At 42.0% G+C, this 18,964-nt stretch overlaps 1 protein-coding gene across 2 annotated transcripts in view; it reads left to right on the plus strand.

Annotated features, from left to right (window-relative positions):
• COPS2 (COP9 signalosome subunit 2) overlaps positions 1 to 18,964 on the plus strand; it is a 40,690-nt gene that overhangs the window by 3,871 nt on the left and 17,855 nt on the right. For both annotated transcript variants that reach the window (XM_030577659.1, XM_030577660.1), the window contains exons 2-3: positions 16,632 to 16,745; positions 17,767 to 17,844. In XM_030577659.1, coding sequence (XP_030433519.1) covers positions 16,632 to 16,745; positions 17,767 to 17,844 — 192 coding nt within the window. The remainder of the gene's footprint in view (positions 1 to 16,631; positions 16,746 to 17,766; positions 17,845 to 18,964) is intronic.

Genomic DNA, 18,964 nt, shown 5'->3' on the forward strand with positions numbered 1-18,964 from the left:
GGATAAACCTAGTTTTGGAATTTACTAGTAACATGCAGTGCTAGCTTTGATTGATAACATGTATTATTCCATTTTATGATTCAGTAAATAAGACTATAGTTACTTGTCACTATGGAAAGCATTAAATCTTAAGTCCTCTCAAAGTCTGCCTTGATGTTGTTTGGTTCCTTGTTTGAAATTAATCAGTGGTCTCAGTCCAGTTCCTAGTAAAGAGTTGCCCATGTTGCGGGGGAGAGGAAGGGACAGGAAGAATCACAACTGCCCTCCTTTTTGGCAGTTGGTTTAGACTAGACATGGAGACTGAACTTTATCCTTGTCCGGGAGTGATCTTTCCATGCACAATGACATTGCCATGTGCGAAACTTACATTGGTAGTGCTTATAACACATCTGTGGGGGCTTGTTTGGTTTTTTTTAATAAATAGAGAACACTATAGGCAGATGATGATATCTGGAACCCTACGTTCACTTTTAAAATTTGGGGGGCAGGATAGCCAAATCTGTTTGGGCAATTAGGCTATATTGCATTAAAGATTTATTTTGTATGATACATTTTTTTTATTTGAATGTTGAAGAGAGACAAAAATACTAAAGAAAAGGGAGAGTTTATCAGGAAACAGATTCAGTACTCCATATTCCTTTGCCTTTTTCCTGGAGTATTCCAGGTATCCAACAAGACCTAGAACCCTGTTTCTTGACACTCAGTTTCATAACAGCATCTTGTTCTTGAATAGTGACATATGGTATCTAATTGGTATGTTCTACCTGAAATCCACCCATGAAGTCCAGGAATGAAAGTGGTAATGAAAGTGGTGTGCGTGTGTGTGAGAAATGATTAATTTGTTAGTATGCTTCAAAGCAGGACACAGTCTTATAATAAAAGTGCCTTCTGCTGTCTAGGATATAGATATTCAAATGCTGTCCAGATATCTAGGACTTCATGGTTATTCATGTATGGGTACCTAATGGATTAAAAACATTTTGTTATTTTTATTTATTATTGTCTAGGCCTTAAAATATTGGTCTTGGAATCAGATGTTTGTTTGAGGAGTAGGATACTGAATTAAATTCTCATTTACTCCATACAATACAATATCGTTGTACTTGCGTCAGATTGTACCAAATAACTCTAACTGCATGGTGTGTCAAGTGCTCTTCATACCTAACGCAGTTATTTGCTGTATGCATATTACCAAGACTTTCCTGGATTTTGCAAAAAAGTTCATTTTCACAGGGAAATTCTTTCTCTAGTACTGTTACCAGAAATCTGTTTTGTGTTCTCAGTTCGCTAATTGAACCCCTTTACCACTGATCTAGTAAAGCTGTCTTTCTTGCCATGTGTCAGAGGGATAGCTGTGTTAGTCTGGATCTGTAAAACATATGTTAGTCTATAAGGTGCCACAGGAAACTCTGTTGGTTTTTTCTTGCCATGTTTGTTTAAACTATGTGTCTTGAAATGAAATTTAGTTTTCATTAAACCTAATGGAAACATTAAAACTTTTGAGTTTTGGGGCAAAATGTTTAAAGGAAGGACTGCCATTCTTCCCCAGAAAGAAGGGGGAAACAAAAATATGATCTTGTTAAAAGTGAGGCTGTACTAATCCTTGCAATGAAATCCATATACAAATTTTAAAACAAATTTATGGGGATTTTTTTTAAAGAAACCATCTTAAAATCTAGTCTTTCAAAAACTGAGTTTTAAAGTAGCTGTAGTGTGTGTGTGTGTGTGTGTGTGTGTGTGTGTGTGTGTATGTATGTATAATATATAAAGTTGACAGTGTCCCTTTTAATTTTGTTATACTACATTGCACTGCTATAGGCTGTTATGATCTTGGCTGCTAATTTCACTTATATGATATGATTGAGCTTTATAACAGCCTGCGTGTAGACATGGGTTTTATGATGACTAAGTGTTAGCAGATGCTCTTTAGAGTTACACTCTGTTTAACTTTGCTTCAGTCTTGACTCTGACTTCTCACTGGGGATAGACGTGCTCATACTGGGTGAGTCAGTGCTGTTCATCTGTAAATGTCTTTATAGGAATCTTTTTAAAATAAGCTCTAGATCTGCATTGTGTTGTCTGGTATTTTACTTCTGAGGTGAAGGAGAGGGTTGCTATCAACATGACGGGGAAGAAATTCCACTGGGAAAGGATTATTTACAATCAATATGCAGCAATCAGCTAATACACCTACAGTCTACTTAACCCATTGTCCTTTCCTGTTCAGCCCATACTATAAAATCACCCAGTCTTATAGGGCAGTGCTAAAGAAAACATTGTGTCCTGCAATATGAAAGTGCATAAATGTTAAGGATAGGTATATTAAGAAATAAAGTTTCTTCATTTTCTTGGAGCCTTTTGCAAGAGTGTCACACATTTGGTTTCCTAGGACCATGCTTAGTTCAAGAGTATCTAATGTGGTTCAATGTGAATTCAAGCACCAGAGTAGTACACATCTCCTGTAAGGATTCCAGGGGCCTGTTTGGACAACATACAGCCTTATGCTTCAGAGCAAAGTCCTATGATGGTTCTCTATGTGCTGGTGTACATCTGGAATTTCATAGAAGGGTCAATGAGACTGCCAGTACACAGGTCTGCCAGTTTTTTACACCCAAATAGGGAAGCCACAAGTCCACATGTGTCAAGGGTTGTCCCAGGTATGAGGGAGGTGTCCTTTGGCCGTAGGGATTCCTTTTCCACAGGCTGTGCACTGTGGCCAAGATTTGGAGATAAGCAGTCACATCCTTTTTGTTTCAGGCTGTCTTCACATAGATTCAGAACGGCAGTGCTGTCTTTGTAAACATAAGAGCTATATTTTGTTTGAAAATGAATGCTTAAATTCTACTGAAACTGATGGTTAAATATCCCAATAGCCAGGGAAAGTTGCCTACTTTGTATTGGCAAGTGGTTGAATGGATTTGCCAACTCCTTTTTATAGAAAATAATTAACATTTTAGATGTCCCAGTCTTTAGTCTTCATTATTGCCATGATTTTAAACATATGTATTTAATTTAAAAAACCCTACATTAAAAGTAGTTGTAAAGTCATGCACTCCTAAATTAGGAAGAGCCAGAATAAAGATGACTCTTGTGACCTTAATTTGGCCCCCTTGTTTATATGCATTATGATAGTTTTAATTACATAATCACATACAGTAACTCCTCATTTAAAGTCGTCCCGGTTGACCATTGTTTCATTGTTACATTGCTGATCAATTAGGGAACACGCTTGTTTAAAGTTATACAATGCTTGCTTCTAACATTGTTTGGCAGCCGCCTGCTTTGTCCACTGTTTGCAGGAAGAGCAGCCCGGTGGAGCTAGCTGGTGGGTGGTTGGAACCAGGGTGGACCAAGAGCCCCCCATCAGCTCCCTGCTCCTGTAAGTTTCCTGTTCAGCAGCTGCCCAGCAAGCTAGCAGCTGAAGCTGTCCCTCCTCCCACTGCCATGTGCTGCTCCTGCCCTCTGTCTTGGAGCTGCTCCTTGGGACTCCTGCTTGCTGGGGGGGAAAAGAGGGGGACTGCTGTCAGGGTGTCCGCCTCCCCCCACTCCTGCATTCCACTTACCCCATCTTCCATAGAGCAAGGGGGACACATGACAGAGGGAGCTTCCAGGCAGCTACAGCTGCAGTCAGGTCTCAGCTTGTTGATCTAATTAACAAGGCAGTGTATTTCTGACCCCATTCTTCATACTTAAAGGGGAAATGCACATCTCTCTCTCTCTCTCTCTCTAACACAAACACACACTGTGTCTCCGTCTGCTCTCCCTCCTTTCCTGCTGCCTTGTAGAATAGAGTGTGAGAGTAAACCCTTGAGGGCTCAGCCAATTGCTAGTTCATCATTTAGCAGTAAGACATTCCCTGGAAATATCCCACCTTCTGACTCCTCAACCTCAACCAAGCTTCACAATCATCATCACTGTGTACCAGTTTTAAATTGTTTGTTTAAAACTTATTGTGTGTGTGTATGTATGTGTGTATATAGAGAGTGTCTCTTTTGTCTGGTGAAAAAAATTTCCCTGGAAGCTAACCTCATCATTTACATTAATTCTTATGGGGAAATTGGATTCACTTAACATCGTTTTGCTTAAAATCGCATTTTTAAGAAACATAACTACAATGTTAAGTGAGGGGTTACTGTACTATTATTTCCAAAGAAAACTGCCTCATTCATGGCACAGGATGGACGGTCCCCCCTAAAGGGGTATCTATTCAATATTTTATTTTATCCTCCTTCATTATGCCTTATTTACTGCACACCTTGCTCTGAATGCAGAATTATTAATTTCCACATGGGCTTTTTTATGGGACTCATCACTATAGTTTCTTAATGCTTTGTGAACGTTAAGGGATTTATCTTCACAACATCCCGGTGAGGCAAAATGGTGGTATCACTTTTTTAAAGATAAGGAATTAAGGCACTGAGAAATTGTTTGGCTTTGGGTACCCAATTTGAGTGCCCATCGGCTGGAGTTCATCTACCAGTCTGGGCTAGATAGGATCTGACTTACTTGATCAGAGTATTTAGCATTTTATATCATTTTATATGTTCAGAATACAGCTCCCATCAACTTCATTAGCAGTTGTGATTGTTAAGTGCTTGTACAAATCAAGCCCCAGGTCCCTCATATTAGGCACTCAGAAAATGAGCAAAACACAATTAGTGGCCACCTGTGGAAAGTTGTTTTGCGTGATCTGCCTACCATCACACACTAACTCTGTGGCACAGGCTGGGATAGAATCCATTTCCCCAGGATGGCATTCAGCTGTCCTAAACAGGAGATAATCCCTTTTTTCCCCCCCATAAGTCTCCTGCCACTTTCAATGTAAAACCTTGATTCATGTCTTGAATGCTGTCCGTCCTACGCGTTGACCGAGCCAGGGATCCTCTGGAGAACATAGTATGTGATCCTGTGACTAAAGACTATCCAAATGCATACACTTAAAGAGTCTGGATTAAGGCTGGATGCACAGTTTTAATTCTGGTATTTCTTAATTTGTGAGTGCTAGACTTTGCAAAATTAACTTTCTTTTAATGTAGTGTGTTTGTGTGTAATTTCCTAAGTTTAAAAAGAAAAACAAATGTAATCATGTGGAACTATATTGATCTCTATATGGGTACCAGCACGATTAAACCTTTGGATCTATACCATGGCATAGACGTCTGCCATTTGAGCTGACAAGGGTGTGTGCATGCCCACGTGCGCAATCGTCAGAGATTTTTGCCTTAATGATATCCATAGGGTTGGCTGTGGCACCTCTTGAGTGCTGCACTCATTCGTTGGTATCTTTGGGCATGGCTACACTTGCAAATGTAGAGCGCTTTGAGTTAAACCAGCCTTTGTAGAGCGCAGAAAGGAAAGCGCTGCAGTCTGTCCACACTGACAGCTGCAAGTGCACTGGTGTGGCCACATTTGCAGATTTGCAGCGGCATTGGGAACGATGCATTATGAGCAGCTATCCCACAGAGCACCTCTTCCCATTCTGGCACTGTGGCTTGTGGGAAGGGGCAGAGGTGCAGGGCATTCTGGGTCCTGTCCCAACGCTCCGTGATGCATCAGGTCGCATCCCAGCAATCCCTGTGCTTCCATCCACTGTTGGCGCCATCTTTCAACGTTTTTTGTACTGTGTGCTCTGTCTTCCCTTTCGGTCTGTGGGCCTGGAGCCTGAACTGCCGAGGAATATGCTGACAAGTCTCACCAGCACGTCACGTTTGGCAGTCGAGTTACTCCTTAAGATCCAAACTAACACTGAGGATTCCGACGATAATATCTGCTCAGGTAACGCATACGACAGGAGATTGCATGTGGCATTCATGGACATGCTCGCCACTACGGAACGGCGCTTTTGAGCTCGAGAAACAAGCACTGAGTGGTGGGATCACATTGTCCTGCAAGTCTGGGATGACGAGCCTTGGCTGCAGAACTTTCGGATGAGAAAAGCCACTTTCATGAGATTGAGAGCCTCCCTGCTGGTGGAGAAGCAGGTGGCTATTGCAATCTGGAAGCTGGCAGCTCCAGACAGCTACCAATCAGTTGCTAACCAGTTTGGAGTTGGAAAGTTGACCGTTGGAATTGTGTCGATGCAAGTCTGCAGGGCCATTAATCGCATCCTGCTCAGAAGAATCGTGACTCTGGGTAACGTGCATGACATTGTGGCTGGCTTTGGACAAATGGGTTTCCCTAACTGCGGAGGGGCGATAGATGGGATGCATATTGCAATTCTGACACCAGCCCACCTAGCCGCCAAGTACGTTCATCGGAAGGGGTATTTCTCTATGGTTCTTCAGATGCTTGTGGATCACCGTGGGCATTTCATTGACATTAACACAGGCTGGTCTGGAAAGGTGCATGACGCACACATCTTTCGGAACACTGGCCTGTTCAGGAAGCTGCAAGCTGGGACTCTTTTCCCAGACGAAAAGATCACCATAGGGGAAGTTAAAATGCCCACTGTGATCCTTGGAGACCCCGCTTACCCTTTAATGCCATGGCTCATGAAACCCTACACAGGGAGCCTTGACAGTGGCAAGGAGCAGTTCAACAACAGGCTGAGATGGTGCAGAATGACTATGGCTGTTTAAACGGCCGCTGGCGCCATCTATATGGGAAGTCGGAGCTGGCCGATGAAAACATTCCCTCGGTTGCCAAAAGTTTTTTCTTTTTTTCTTTTCTTGTCTCCTGCTGATGATAGCTCATCTTAATTCAGGGATAGGCAACCTATGGCACGTGTGCCGATTTTCAGTGACACTCACATTGCCGGGGTCCTGGCCACCGCTCCAGAGGCCTCTGCATTTTAATTTAATTTTAAATTAAGCTTCTTAAACATTTTAAAAACCTTATTTATTTTACATACAACAATAGTTTAGTTATGTTATAGACTTATAGAAAGAGACCTTCTAAAACCTTTGAAATGTATTACCGGCACGCGAAACCTGAATTTGAGGTGAATAAATGAAGACTTGGCACACCACTTCTGAAAGATTGCCGACCCCTGTCTTGATTGATTGGCCTCTTACAGTTGGTATGGCTTCTTCCACCTTTCATGTTCTCTGTATGTCTAAATATCTTCTTGCTGTATGTTCCAGTCTATGCATCTGATCAAGTGGGCTATAGCCCATGAAAGCTTATGCTCAAATAAATTTGTTAGTCTTTAAGGTGCCACAACTATTTCTGTTCTTTTTAATCTGTAGGACTCCCTTAGCGAATTCAAGGAGGCTCAGGAGTTTGCTGCTTTGGTAGACAAAGGTATAGCAGTGGAAAGAGTGGCCCTTCAGATAGCCTGGGATGCTGCAGACTCAGCGGGCAGGGTGGTTGCCTCAGAAGTGGCCATGAGACGCAGCTCCTGGCTGCAGTCCTCTAGGTTATTCCAGGAGATGCAGGCCACCATTCAGGACCTCCCATTTGAGGGGGCAGTGCTCTTCTCTGAGCTCAAGGCTCCATGACCTTAAAGACTCCCATGCCACTCTCCGTTCCTTGGGCCTTCGTACCCAATAGCAGGCCAGGAAGCCATTCTGTCCTCCGCCTCCCCAATCTAGGTCTTGGAGGACTTCCCGGCTGAGCACTTACGTGAGAGAGACTCCTTGTCTCTGTCCTAAGTGATGACACCCGTCATCTTCCCGTTTTGTCTGCCCAGCCTCGCCCTTCCAGGAACCAAGGAGACCAGAAGCAGATATTTTGAGAGTGCGCTCTAGAACGGTGTCCTAGTCACTTCCCAGGATCCACCCTCCCGCTCTTTCCTCAGCCGCCTGTGCCCCTTCTGGTTGGCTTGGTTTCAGATGACCATGGACCGCTAGGTGCTTGAAGTAATATCTTCAGGTTGCATCTAGTGATGAGCTGCCAGAATCTTAGCAACCGGTTCCCTATAAAAAGTTCTGATTCAAGGGATGTACCACAGTATATATTTTTTGTACCAATAGGGTTACCATACGTCCATATTTTCCTGGGAGGAATTTTTAAATTTTTTAAATTTTAAAAATTCCTCCCAGACGATGATTTAAGAACCAAAAAGCCTGACATGTCTGGGAAAATATGGATGTATGTTAAGCCCACCTGAAGTTCTTTTTTACAAAAAATAAATAAATAAATTAAAAAGGAGCTGAACTAGAAATGAGCTGTGATTAACATGTGTGGGTCCGCACCACTCCCTGGGGGTGTGTGCACATGTGTGGGTTCCCGCTGCTCCCTGCCCCCCTCATTGAAGCAGGGTAGCTACCCTGGGAACTACAGGGCACAAGTGGACATGGGGTTATCTGCAGACGGGTGTGGGGCAGGGCTGGCTGGAGGCAGCGGATGCGGGGCTGGCTGCGGGCAGGGCAGGAGATGCAGAGTTGGCTGGAGACATGGAGGATGCGGGGTTGGCTGGAGGCAGGGCAGGGGCTGAATGGAGGTAGGGGCTGGCTGCAGACAGGGCAAGGGGGTGCAGGGCTGGCTGGAGGCAGGGGTGTGTTGGGCTGGCTGGAGACAGGGCCGGGGGTGCGGCAGGGTCTGGCTGTGGGAAAGGGGTGCGGGTACTCACGGGGAGAGTGTCTCAGAGCAGCCCGAGCAGCAGGACGCAGCCCAAGATCCCACCAGGCAGCAGCGGGAGCCCCAGGGCCAGGGATCAGGGGAGCAGCAGCAGCAGCAACAGGGCCAGGCGGCAGCCCACATGGCTCCCACAGCGCAGTGCCTCCGGTGGCCGGAGGAATAATTACACACTTCCCAGCTGGAGCCCATCAAAGCCACAGCGCCCCCTGCCCATAGGGAAGCGGGTTAACAAGTGCTTCTAAAACTGCTTCAAAATTTAACAGCTGGTTTGCGCGAACCGGCTCCAACTCATCACTGGTTAAATCCTGCATCAGTGTTGGAGGGAGTTCCTTTCATGGCTCCATCCCCATCAGTGACCCTTGTCTCTGATACCTTGGACCTGGGGTGGGTGATGTCAGTATGCAAGGCCATTGATCGAGTCTCGATTGCTCCCTAGACGACATCAGGGAGCTCAGAGTGATTCACCTGGCCCGCCAAGCCTTCCTACCTCGCATAGAAAGCACGGTGGCCCAAGTCCTGATGGACAGTATAGTGGCTATGTTCTATATCAGCAAGCAAAATGGAGGCAGATCATCTGCCCTTTGCCAAGAAGCCCTCAGGCTCTGGGACTTCTGTATACAACACAGCATCCATCTCGTAGCTGCACATCTCCCAGGGGCCAGGAACGCTTTGGCAGTTCGCCTCAGCAGGATCTTCTCGTCTCGCCATGAGTGGTCCCTCCATCCAAAAGTGGTCAGCATCATCTTCCAGAAGTGGGGGGACTCCCCAGGTGGACTTGTTTTTGTCCAGGCAGACCAGGAAGTGCCACGTTTTCTGCTGGGATTGACAGTGGCTCCCTGTTGGACGCTTTTCTATTCCCATGATAGGGGGCTCTGTTGTATGCCTTCCGCCCAGTGCCATTGCTTCACAGGTCCTGATGAAGATAAAGCAGGATAGGGCGAAGGCGATCATCATAGCGTAGGCTTGACTGCACCAGCACTGGTTCGGCATGCTTCTGGACCTCTTGGTGGCTGCTCCATTACAGCTACCACTCAGGCTGGACCTTCTGTCCCAAAACCACGGCAGTCTTCTGCATCCGAACCTGGTGGTGCTATATCTGATAGCTTGTCTGCTACATACTTAAATGCAGAGGAGCAGGAATGCTCAGCCAGTGTCCAACAGGTCCCATTGCGCAGCTGAAAGCCTTTCACGAGAACAACCTACCTAGCCAAATGGAAGCAGTTCGCTTGTTGGACCTTGGATGAAGGCATTTGGCCCAAACAGGCCTCGCCGCAGTTAGCTTTGGACTACCTTCTGCATCTCAAGTTCCAAGGCCTGTCCCTTTCATCTATTAAGGTCTGCTTGGCTGCTATCTCGACCTTCCATCCACTGGTGAGGATAGGTTGGTTTTCACCCGGGACATGACTGCCAGTTTCTCAAGGGCCTCGAGCGTTTCTGCCTGCACGTCAGGAACCTCGTCCCTCCCTGGGACCTGAATCTTGTGTTGTTGTGGCTCACTGGGCTCCCTTTCGAGCCTCTGGCTTTCTGCTCTCTCCTTCTCCTTTCCTGGAAATTTGCGTTCTTGGTTGCAATAACATCTGCCCAGCTGGTCTCTGAGATTAGGGCACTTACCTCGCAACCACTCCATACAGTCTCTTTTACAAAGACAAGATCCATCTGTAGCCTCACTAGCTTTCCTGCCCAAGGTAATCTCTCAATTTCATACAGGCGAGGACATCTACTTACCTGTCTTTTTTTCAAAAGCCACATAAGTCGGAAGAGGAGCTTAGGCTGCATTCCCTAGACGTCAGGAGGGTGCTAGCCTTGTTCGTTGAAAGGACCAAACCATTCTGCAAGTTGACGCAGTTGTTTGTTGCAGTGGCCGACAGGATGAAAGATCGTTCAGTGTCCTCTCAAAGAATTTCGTCTTGGATGACTGCCTGCAATCACTGCTGCTACGATCCGGTGAAGGTGTCACCTCTGGTGATTATCACCACCCACTCAACCAGGGTGCAAGCCTCTTCTGCAGCTTTCCTAGCTCAAGTGCCTATCCAGGACATCTCTAGGCGGCCACCTGGTCAGCTGTCCACACAGTCATGTCTCATTATGCACTTACCCACCAGGCCTGGAATGATGCTGGCATTGTTAGAGCAGTAGTGCAAGCTGCTACCAGGGGTAGTCAATAAGTGGACCGTGGGCCAAATCTGGACTGCCAGACGCTTTTGAATGGACCAAGAAATCTTTTCATTTACTTTTTATCATTATTGTTGGGGTATTTTTTTATTATTATTTTCTGTGGAGGCTGAACCTTGACTATACCTTTGACCAAGAAATTTGGACCTTGAAAAAAAATAACTGACAACCCCTGCCTAGACAGTGAACTCCAAGCCCACCTCCAAGGATACTGCTTGCGAGTCACCTAGAATGGAATTGACATGAGCAAGCACTGGAAGAAGAAAAAACAGTTACCTACCTTTCGTAACTGTTGTTCTTTGAGATGTGTTGATCATGTCCGCTACATTACTTGCCTTCCTACCCCTCTGTCACAGTTGAAAGGCAAGAAGGAACTGAGAGGTCATAGGGTCGGTGGCCCCTAGTATACCATAGCATGAGTACGACACTCAAGGGGACGCCACAGCCGATCCTACACCACTGCCAAGGCAAAAATCTCCAATGACTGTGCACGTGGGTCTGCACACACACACCTAGAATGCAGTGGACGTGAGCAACACATCTGGAAGAACAACAGTTATGAAAGGTAGGGAACCGTTTATTGAAACCAGTATAAATAGGTTTGGAAGAAGTCAGGGTTTTTTAATAATTTTGATGACTGGTTATTTTTAAGCATTTTTATATTGATTTTAAAATTTTCAGTTGCACAAATTCTGAGTTAAGCATTTTTTTTTTCTGTTTTTATTCATTACGTTTTCACAATTGCAGGAAATTTTGGGGGGAGGGGGGGTCAGACAATTATTTAATGACAGTAGCCACTGAGATTCAGAAAGTTAAAGCTTTATAATCATTAAACACAAATTGTCAACATCGTGTGTCAAAATATCCTTAATCAAACTCTAGGTTCTGAAGGAGCATTTTTCTTTCTTTGCTTATCTGGGCCTGTTTGTTTACCTGCCACGTCCGCAGGTTCAGCCGATTGTGGCTTCCACTGGCTGCCCTTCCTGCAGCCCCCATTGGCCTGGAGCAGCAAACCACAGCCAGTGGGATCCACGATCGGCTGAACTTGCAGACATGGCAGGTAAACAAACCAGCCCGGCCCTCCAGGGGCTTTCTCTGAACAAGCGGCGGCCCAGTTTGAGAACCACTGCTCTACATCTTTTTTTTGTTAAAAAGTTTTATAAAGTGTGATCTGTTTTATATACATTAAGTAAAACAATATACAATAAAGCCAAAGTGCAGAATTAATAGCTTTTGTACCAAATAATATTTTATGCATATGTCCAAACAAAATCTTACTAAATTACAGATTGTAAAGGCTGTAACTTCAGCAACAGCTTTTAGGTGAGGAAAGAAATGAGAATTTTGTAAAAATTAATGATTAGTAAAACTATGGTTCTTATAAAATATAAATTAATTTTTGCATAAGTTTAATTTTTATTAGTTACATGTGCTGCTTCATTCTTCCAAAACACACACATTTGCTATCACTGTTAATTTTAGAAGCTGAAGCTTAACTTTTTCGAGTTTACTAGGTGAAATGAATTTTCTGAAAATTTAATCACTAACTTTAATAAGATCTTTTCTTAAAATGGCTGTTTATAGTAATAGATAGTAATTTAACTTATAAAATTAATGCTGTTTGAAAGAACTACATCCTAGTCAGACTAAACCCCAAATAGGGCTTTTATTTTCATCATGATGAATTGGGTCAGTATACTTTCTTTCAGAGGAACATGGTCAACTTAACCTGTTTTTAATTGGCTAACTTCAGAAAATTCAGATTTCTGATTGAACAACCTTTAAACTTTTTAAAAAAGAATTAAACTTTAAAAAACAGTTTCCATTGTTTAAAGTTCTGTCAGTTTTTCTGATTGCTAGACAATGTTAAAATGGTCCCCTCGTCCTCCTGAGCAAGGGGGAGTGGGTGGGCAGGTCTGAGAGCATCAGCATATGTGTGCTCAGACCACTATTTCCCTTCTGTTTGGATTTTGTTTATTATACTGAAAGAGTTAAGATTAATTCTGTTAAGAAGTCACTGGGAATCTGTATTTTTCTTAGGACAATCGGTTATTCTTTGAGGTGTCACTTGGCTGAAAGAAGACACATAGGAGCATTTTTAAAGATTTTAAAGCTATAGTGAAGGCTTTTTGTCCTGTGCAGGACATTAGGCCTGAATTTTGCAACAGAAACTCCAGAATTATATAAGATTGATGTTCCCCAACCTCTGCCCAGTCTAATTAATACACTGTTGTGCAGTTTATTTAGTTTTTTTTAATTTTATGTAGTGAACTTTAAATGTGGGGCAGTTTAATTTTATATTTATAAGTAACTGAATTGTAGAAGTTGTTAGGCCACAGTGGGGATTGGAAGTGTGAGAGAGAAGTTTCGGGTTTTGGTATCCAAAAGAGGTTAGTATTGGGAAGGGAAGTAATCTCATCGTTATTTTAAATTTGAAGAGGCGGTTTTGAATTTCTCATGCCCCACCCAACTTTTGAGAACAACTGGACATTCCACTACACCATACCCCAACCCTTGCCAATACATCCAAAATTAACAAATTATGATGATTGTGCTTAATTGATCAGTGTTGAAATTGTTAATGTTGGCATTTAAATCGACATTAGTTATTTGCATGCCTGAACTTTTGTTTCCAGCTATCTAAAAACTGAGGCAGATATTCTGGCATCAGTTAACATTTGTGTCACATTTTTAAGGTTTAATTCACAGTTACGAGGGCTGAAGACTTTATTTATTTTAAAATGAAATTTTAGATTATCTAGCACAGTTATTGAAATTTTAATAAATCACTATTCTGTGACAATTTATGTGGCTCCATAATCTCACTGCACCTGGGTACGATGAGATGCTTATTGCTTGGAATTATATCACATGCAAGCCATGGGTGAGTCTTAATGAGTTCTTAATGGATCTGACTTACACCCTTCCCATAGATGACAACAGGAGACATGGAGAACATACTGTGCAGAGTGTCTTGCACAGGATGTAGCTAGGTTAATTCACATTGCAATATTTTGAATAAATAAAATTGTATATCAGGATTTTCACCAAAAAAAGACCCCAACCTTTTAGATGAGGGAAAAGTTCCTTCTGATCTCCTTCTCTCCCCTAAATTGAAGTCCCTATGTAAATGTGCTCCTCTGGCATAATGGAACTTCCACAGCAAAGTAAAGCTTGTCTATGTGGGAGACAGACCTTTCTCTGGGGGTGGTGTGAGACTATGGAATTAACTCTTCCAAGAACTAAGGACCATCAGAACCCTTACTGTTTTCTGCCCTACATGTAAGGCACATTTCTCTGATCTTGCCTTCTCTAGCAAACACACAGCAACAGTTTTATTTATATTAAAAAATAATTTAAAAACCCTACCAAAACAAGATACTACTTCTTCCGGGAACAAGCAACACTTGTCAAGTTGCTTAATGCACTATTGGAAGTTGCTCAGATATTATGGTGATGAGTGCTGTATAAAAACCTAGACACAATAGAAAATATGTATGGTCAGTAAAGGAATTTGTTCAGTATATCATAAAATTCACTGCCACAGTTGACACCAAAGACCAACATGTTCCCACTCTTAGTGGTGTTTGTTCCCTGTATGTCACGGTTGAGGAACACACTACATGCTGGCCTGCCATTTGCTACTCGTGCTGTACTTGTTCTGTGGTTATATTTATTTGGATTTTTAACAATAACAAAAGGTATTGGCTGTCCAGAACTTTAGGCACCCCAATGTTAGTTACAAAAATAAAATTCAGCAGCAGTTTACAGCCAACAGAACTTATCTGCTTTTAAAACATTAAACATCCTCCCCCCATTGTCTTCCCTCATGTAATCCTCAGCAGCAGCCCATTCAGATAGATGCATCTTGCAGTGTGCCATGAAGGTCAGAAGACCAAAGCTACTGCAGACTGGGGCAGGTGGAGCTTGTTCTGGCGCAGAGGACCTCTCACAGGGAATGCTCTGCCATGAGGTTCTTTTCTTTTACATTGAGCAGGATCTAGGTCAAGTGCTTCCACTGTGGCTGTATGGCATGAGGAGAGAGGCGGTTCCTCAAGCAGGAACTTCCAGCCGTTTAGGGCTTTCTGAGTTGACAGCAACACCTTTATATTTGATCTAGAAATAGAGCAGTTCATTTTCTAGAGCTGTCAAACTAATAGTACTCAAAGCAATAAAATTCACTTAGTGAGAAGAAAAACAAACCTAGCTGTGGTAACATCGAACACTTCCCTGTGATCCATTTCAATGATTCCCTTAGGAGAAAATTATTTTAATTAGAAATGAACTGGAATGTAAGAAGATTTAAGGATTTATTCAGTGCTGTATATAAACATTTAATAACAATTGGGCTGGCCGTAAGTTTTAGTAACTTACCTGTGGCTGCTTTCCCTATTTAAAAACTTAATTGTAAGTGTTCTGAAGTCTCCATTTTTTTTTTTAAAAGGCATACATTGAAAGAGTTTGAGTTTCTAGGAAAGAGAACCGAATATAGAAATATTAAGCTTCTGTCTTTTGCCTGGTTTTTTCCTTGTTTCCCTCCACCTTTTCTTTTGAAGGACTTCATTAACACTGGTAACATGGTAGTGAACAATATAATAAGCATGGGGGAAGGGATTGAGGCAGTTACAGCTGGGGAAGAGAAGTCCAACATTTTTGCAAATAAAATAAAATGGATTAAAAAATGAATTGTTCATCTCACTGCAATGTACTGGTGACTGTCATTAGGGTTTAAACACAGTGTCAAGCAATTTATCCTCGGCATTTAACCTCTGTGTTGGGAGAGGTTGGATTGCAATTTTAAAATAACATTAAATGTTTGCATAATATTTTTAAATCAGTTTTTTTGTTTGATTTTGTAACTGTCATGAGCACTGTGCTAGTGCAGGAGTTGGCAACCTTTCAGAAGTGGTGTGCCGAGTCAACATTTATTCACTCTGATTTAAGGTTTCGTGTGCCGGTAATACATTTTAACGTTTTTAGAAGGTCTCTTTCTATAAGTCTATAATATATAATTAAACTATTGTTGTAGTTGTATTGTGGGGAGGAGGGATAGCTCAGTGGTTTGAGCATTGGCCTGCTAAACCTAGGGCTGTGAGTTCAGTTCTTGAGGGGGCCATTTGGGGATTGGTCCTGCTTTGAGTAGGGGGTTGGACTAGATGATCTCTTGAGGTCCCTTCCAATCCTAATAACCTATGATTCTATGTAAAGTAAATAAGGTTTATAAAATGTTTAAGAAGCTTCATTTAAAAATAAATTAAAATGCAGAGCCCCCTGGACCGGTGGCCAGGACCCGGGCAGTGTGAGTGCCACTGAAAATCAGCTCACATGCCACCTTTGGCACCCGTGCCATAGGTTGCCTACCCCTGTGCTAGTGCATAAGAAGCTGAAGGTAAAACTGATTAGCATATTGTCATCAGTAAAAATTGAATAGCGTGTAAAAAGTAAGCAAATAGCATAATTGGAGAAAAAGAAAATTTCATGTCTGCCACTGCACATTGTGGGTGATTCCTTAGATTAAATTGTTCGGTGTCTAGACTCCTTCACTTCCTCCTTTCTGCAACTCTTGCACTCCCAATTATTTCCTGCTTCTCAGCAAAGTAACAGCAGGGGTCATCATCATGCCTAATGTTTTCCTTATAGAACCTTTTAGAAGAATTGCAGTTTGCCTTGTCCACAGTTTCTAACCACATCCTCTCCTTTCCTCTCTGTCCCACCCCCATCCCCATTCCTCCGCAAATCAATGTACTAATAGGTTGATTCCCTTCACCCCAGAGGTGGCTGAATTCTAGTGATGCTCTAGTAAGATGACAGGTTTCATATCAACCAAAATTGGTTTTTATTTTTCAGTGTGTTGAGAAATCTAAGTTTGATGAAAGTTTTTTGAAAATATAAGTTTTCAGTGATAACATTTTGTTTTTCCTTTTTTTCCTAAACTATAGGAATACTCTGAAGATAGTAACTCTGAGCCAAATGTGGATCTAGAAAATCAGTACTACAATTCCAAAGCATTAAAGGAGGATGATCCCAAAGCAGCATTGAGCAGTTTTCAGAAGGTTTTTAGTTTTATGTTCTCCCTTTTGTTTATGTTGATGCCATAGCCCACAATTACATTTGATCTACTATGAAAATATTTACTTGGATTCAAGTTATTGGTGTATTGATATTGAAGATGCATTAATAATTCCCGCTGATATTACCACATGAGGTTGTTTCCAGGAATTTTGAGAGAAACTTTTCGTAGTAGTGTAACTTATTAGTACAGATGGTAATAAGTTTTCATCAGACTTCTTGACTCCCAGACTGTTTACAAATTTATAAATACCATACTGAGAAAATATATTGTTCATTGTTTAGTGGCACAACTGATTTTTTTTTTTTTAATTTTTGCAAAACTATTAAACCTTGCATAACTGCTAATTTTAAATACATTTTTTATTCAGTTAGCTTGTCTGTCAGCTGTAGAGACCATATCCAATTGTCTTTTCTTAATTGAAAAACCATTTTCTTTACTCTTACATAATGAATTACGATTGGTTAAGATCCTGAATAATGGCCCATTACACAAAGTAAAACTATTTCCCCATGCTTATTTCCTCCCCCCCCCCATCTCCTTGTCAATTGCTGGAAATGGGCCATTTTCATTACCACTGCAAACAGTTCTTTTTCTCTCCTGCTGATAATAGCTCACCTTAACTGATCACTCTCCTTACAGTGTCTATGGTAACACCCATTGTTTCATGTTCTCTGTGTATGTATCTATCTTCCTACTGTATTTTCCACTACATGCATCTGATGAAGTGGGACTGTAGCCCACGAAAGCTTATGCTCAAATAAATTTGTTAGTCTCTAAGGTGCCACAAGTACTCCTGTTCTTTTTGCGGATACAGACTAACACGGCTGCTTCTCTGAAACCTTTCTAAGGTAGAAAACAAGCAAAAAAAAACTTTCAGACCTCTTTTTATTACCTTCGTTAATTTTTTAAAAAGACACTAGCTCTTTTTTTTAAAAAATCTCTTGCATGTCAGCTTTATAAGCATTGGGTTATTGATGAAGAATTCTTTTTTTCTATTTCAGGTTTTGGAGCTTGAAGGTGAAAAAGGAGAATGGGGATTCAAAGCACTGAAACAGATGATTAAAATAAACTTCAAATTGGTAGGAGTTGCAGCTGTCATTTTAGGAAATGCAAAATTGCATTAATATTGAATTGATTAACAGTTTTTAAATTGTTATCCTCCTTATTTTTATCTTCAAAATTACATTTGAAAAAAACCTAGAACATATAAAATAACATAATTCTCTAATAATGTCCATATAAGCAATCATTATAGTTGCCACAGGGACCTTATATGGTCATGATTAACATTAACCTCATGATTTAAGAAGTTTTGAAATCTAGACCCACTTTTCTCTGTGCACTCATCCCAAGGTGCTGGGATAGATTGCTTGTGCGTAAATAGAGACATTACGTGTATTGACACCTTTTAAATAACATTGAAGAGCTTGCCTTGAATTGACCAAACTCGGATTTCAGGTTACAACCTGGAATTGGGAGATCACTGTGCCCTCTTAACTCTCCAGGCTGGGCTAACAATGCTTTGCTTGTGACAAGCAGCACACCCTCCCGGTGCTGTTGTAATTCAGTACAACAGCATGTGGAGTCCCACACCCAGCTACATTGCATGAATGCTCTCAGAGTCACACAGAGAAAGGCACCAACAAATCTCCTGAGCCTTGCATCCCAGGAATATACCACCTTGCCTAGGTCAGAAGCCTGAATTGTGTAAATTTATTATCCAGTCCACCCCTCCCTCAGTGCAGAGAGGAGACTCTAGTCCACGGGTTGGCAACCTTTCAGAAGTGGTGTGCCAAGTCTTCATTTATTCACTCTAATTTAAGGTTTTACGTGCAATAATTCGTTTTAATGTTTTTAGGAGGTGTCTTTCTATAAGTCTATAATATATAACTAAACTATTGTTGTATGTAAAGTAAATAAGGTTTTTAAAATGTTCAAGAAGTTTAATTTAAAATTAAATTAAAATGCAGAGCCCCCAGATCGGTGGCCAGGACCCAGGCAGTGTGAGTGCCACTGAAAATCAGCTCGCGTGCCACCTTTGGCACACATGCCATAGGTTGCCTACCCCTGCTTTAGCCTTTGTAAATTGAGCTGAGATTTCCCAAGCACTTCAGCCAAAACACACTGTTTAGGTACAATTATAAAACAGATTTATTAACTACACAGACAGAGATTTTAAGAGATTATCAGTGGTAGGCA

This window comes from Gopherus evgoodei, chromosome 10 (genome assembly GCF_007399415.2).
Source record: "Gopherus evgoodei ecotype Sinaloan lineage chromosome 10, rGopEvg1_v1.p, whole genome shotgun sequence".
Lineage (NCBI taxonomy): Eukaryota > Metazoa > Chordata > Testudines > Testudinidae > Gopherus > Gopherus evgoodei.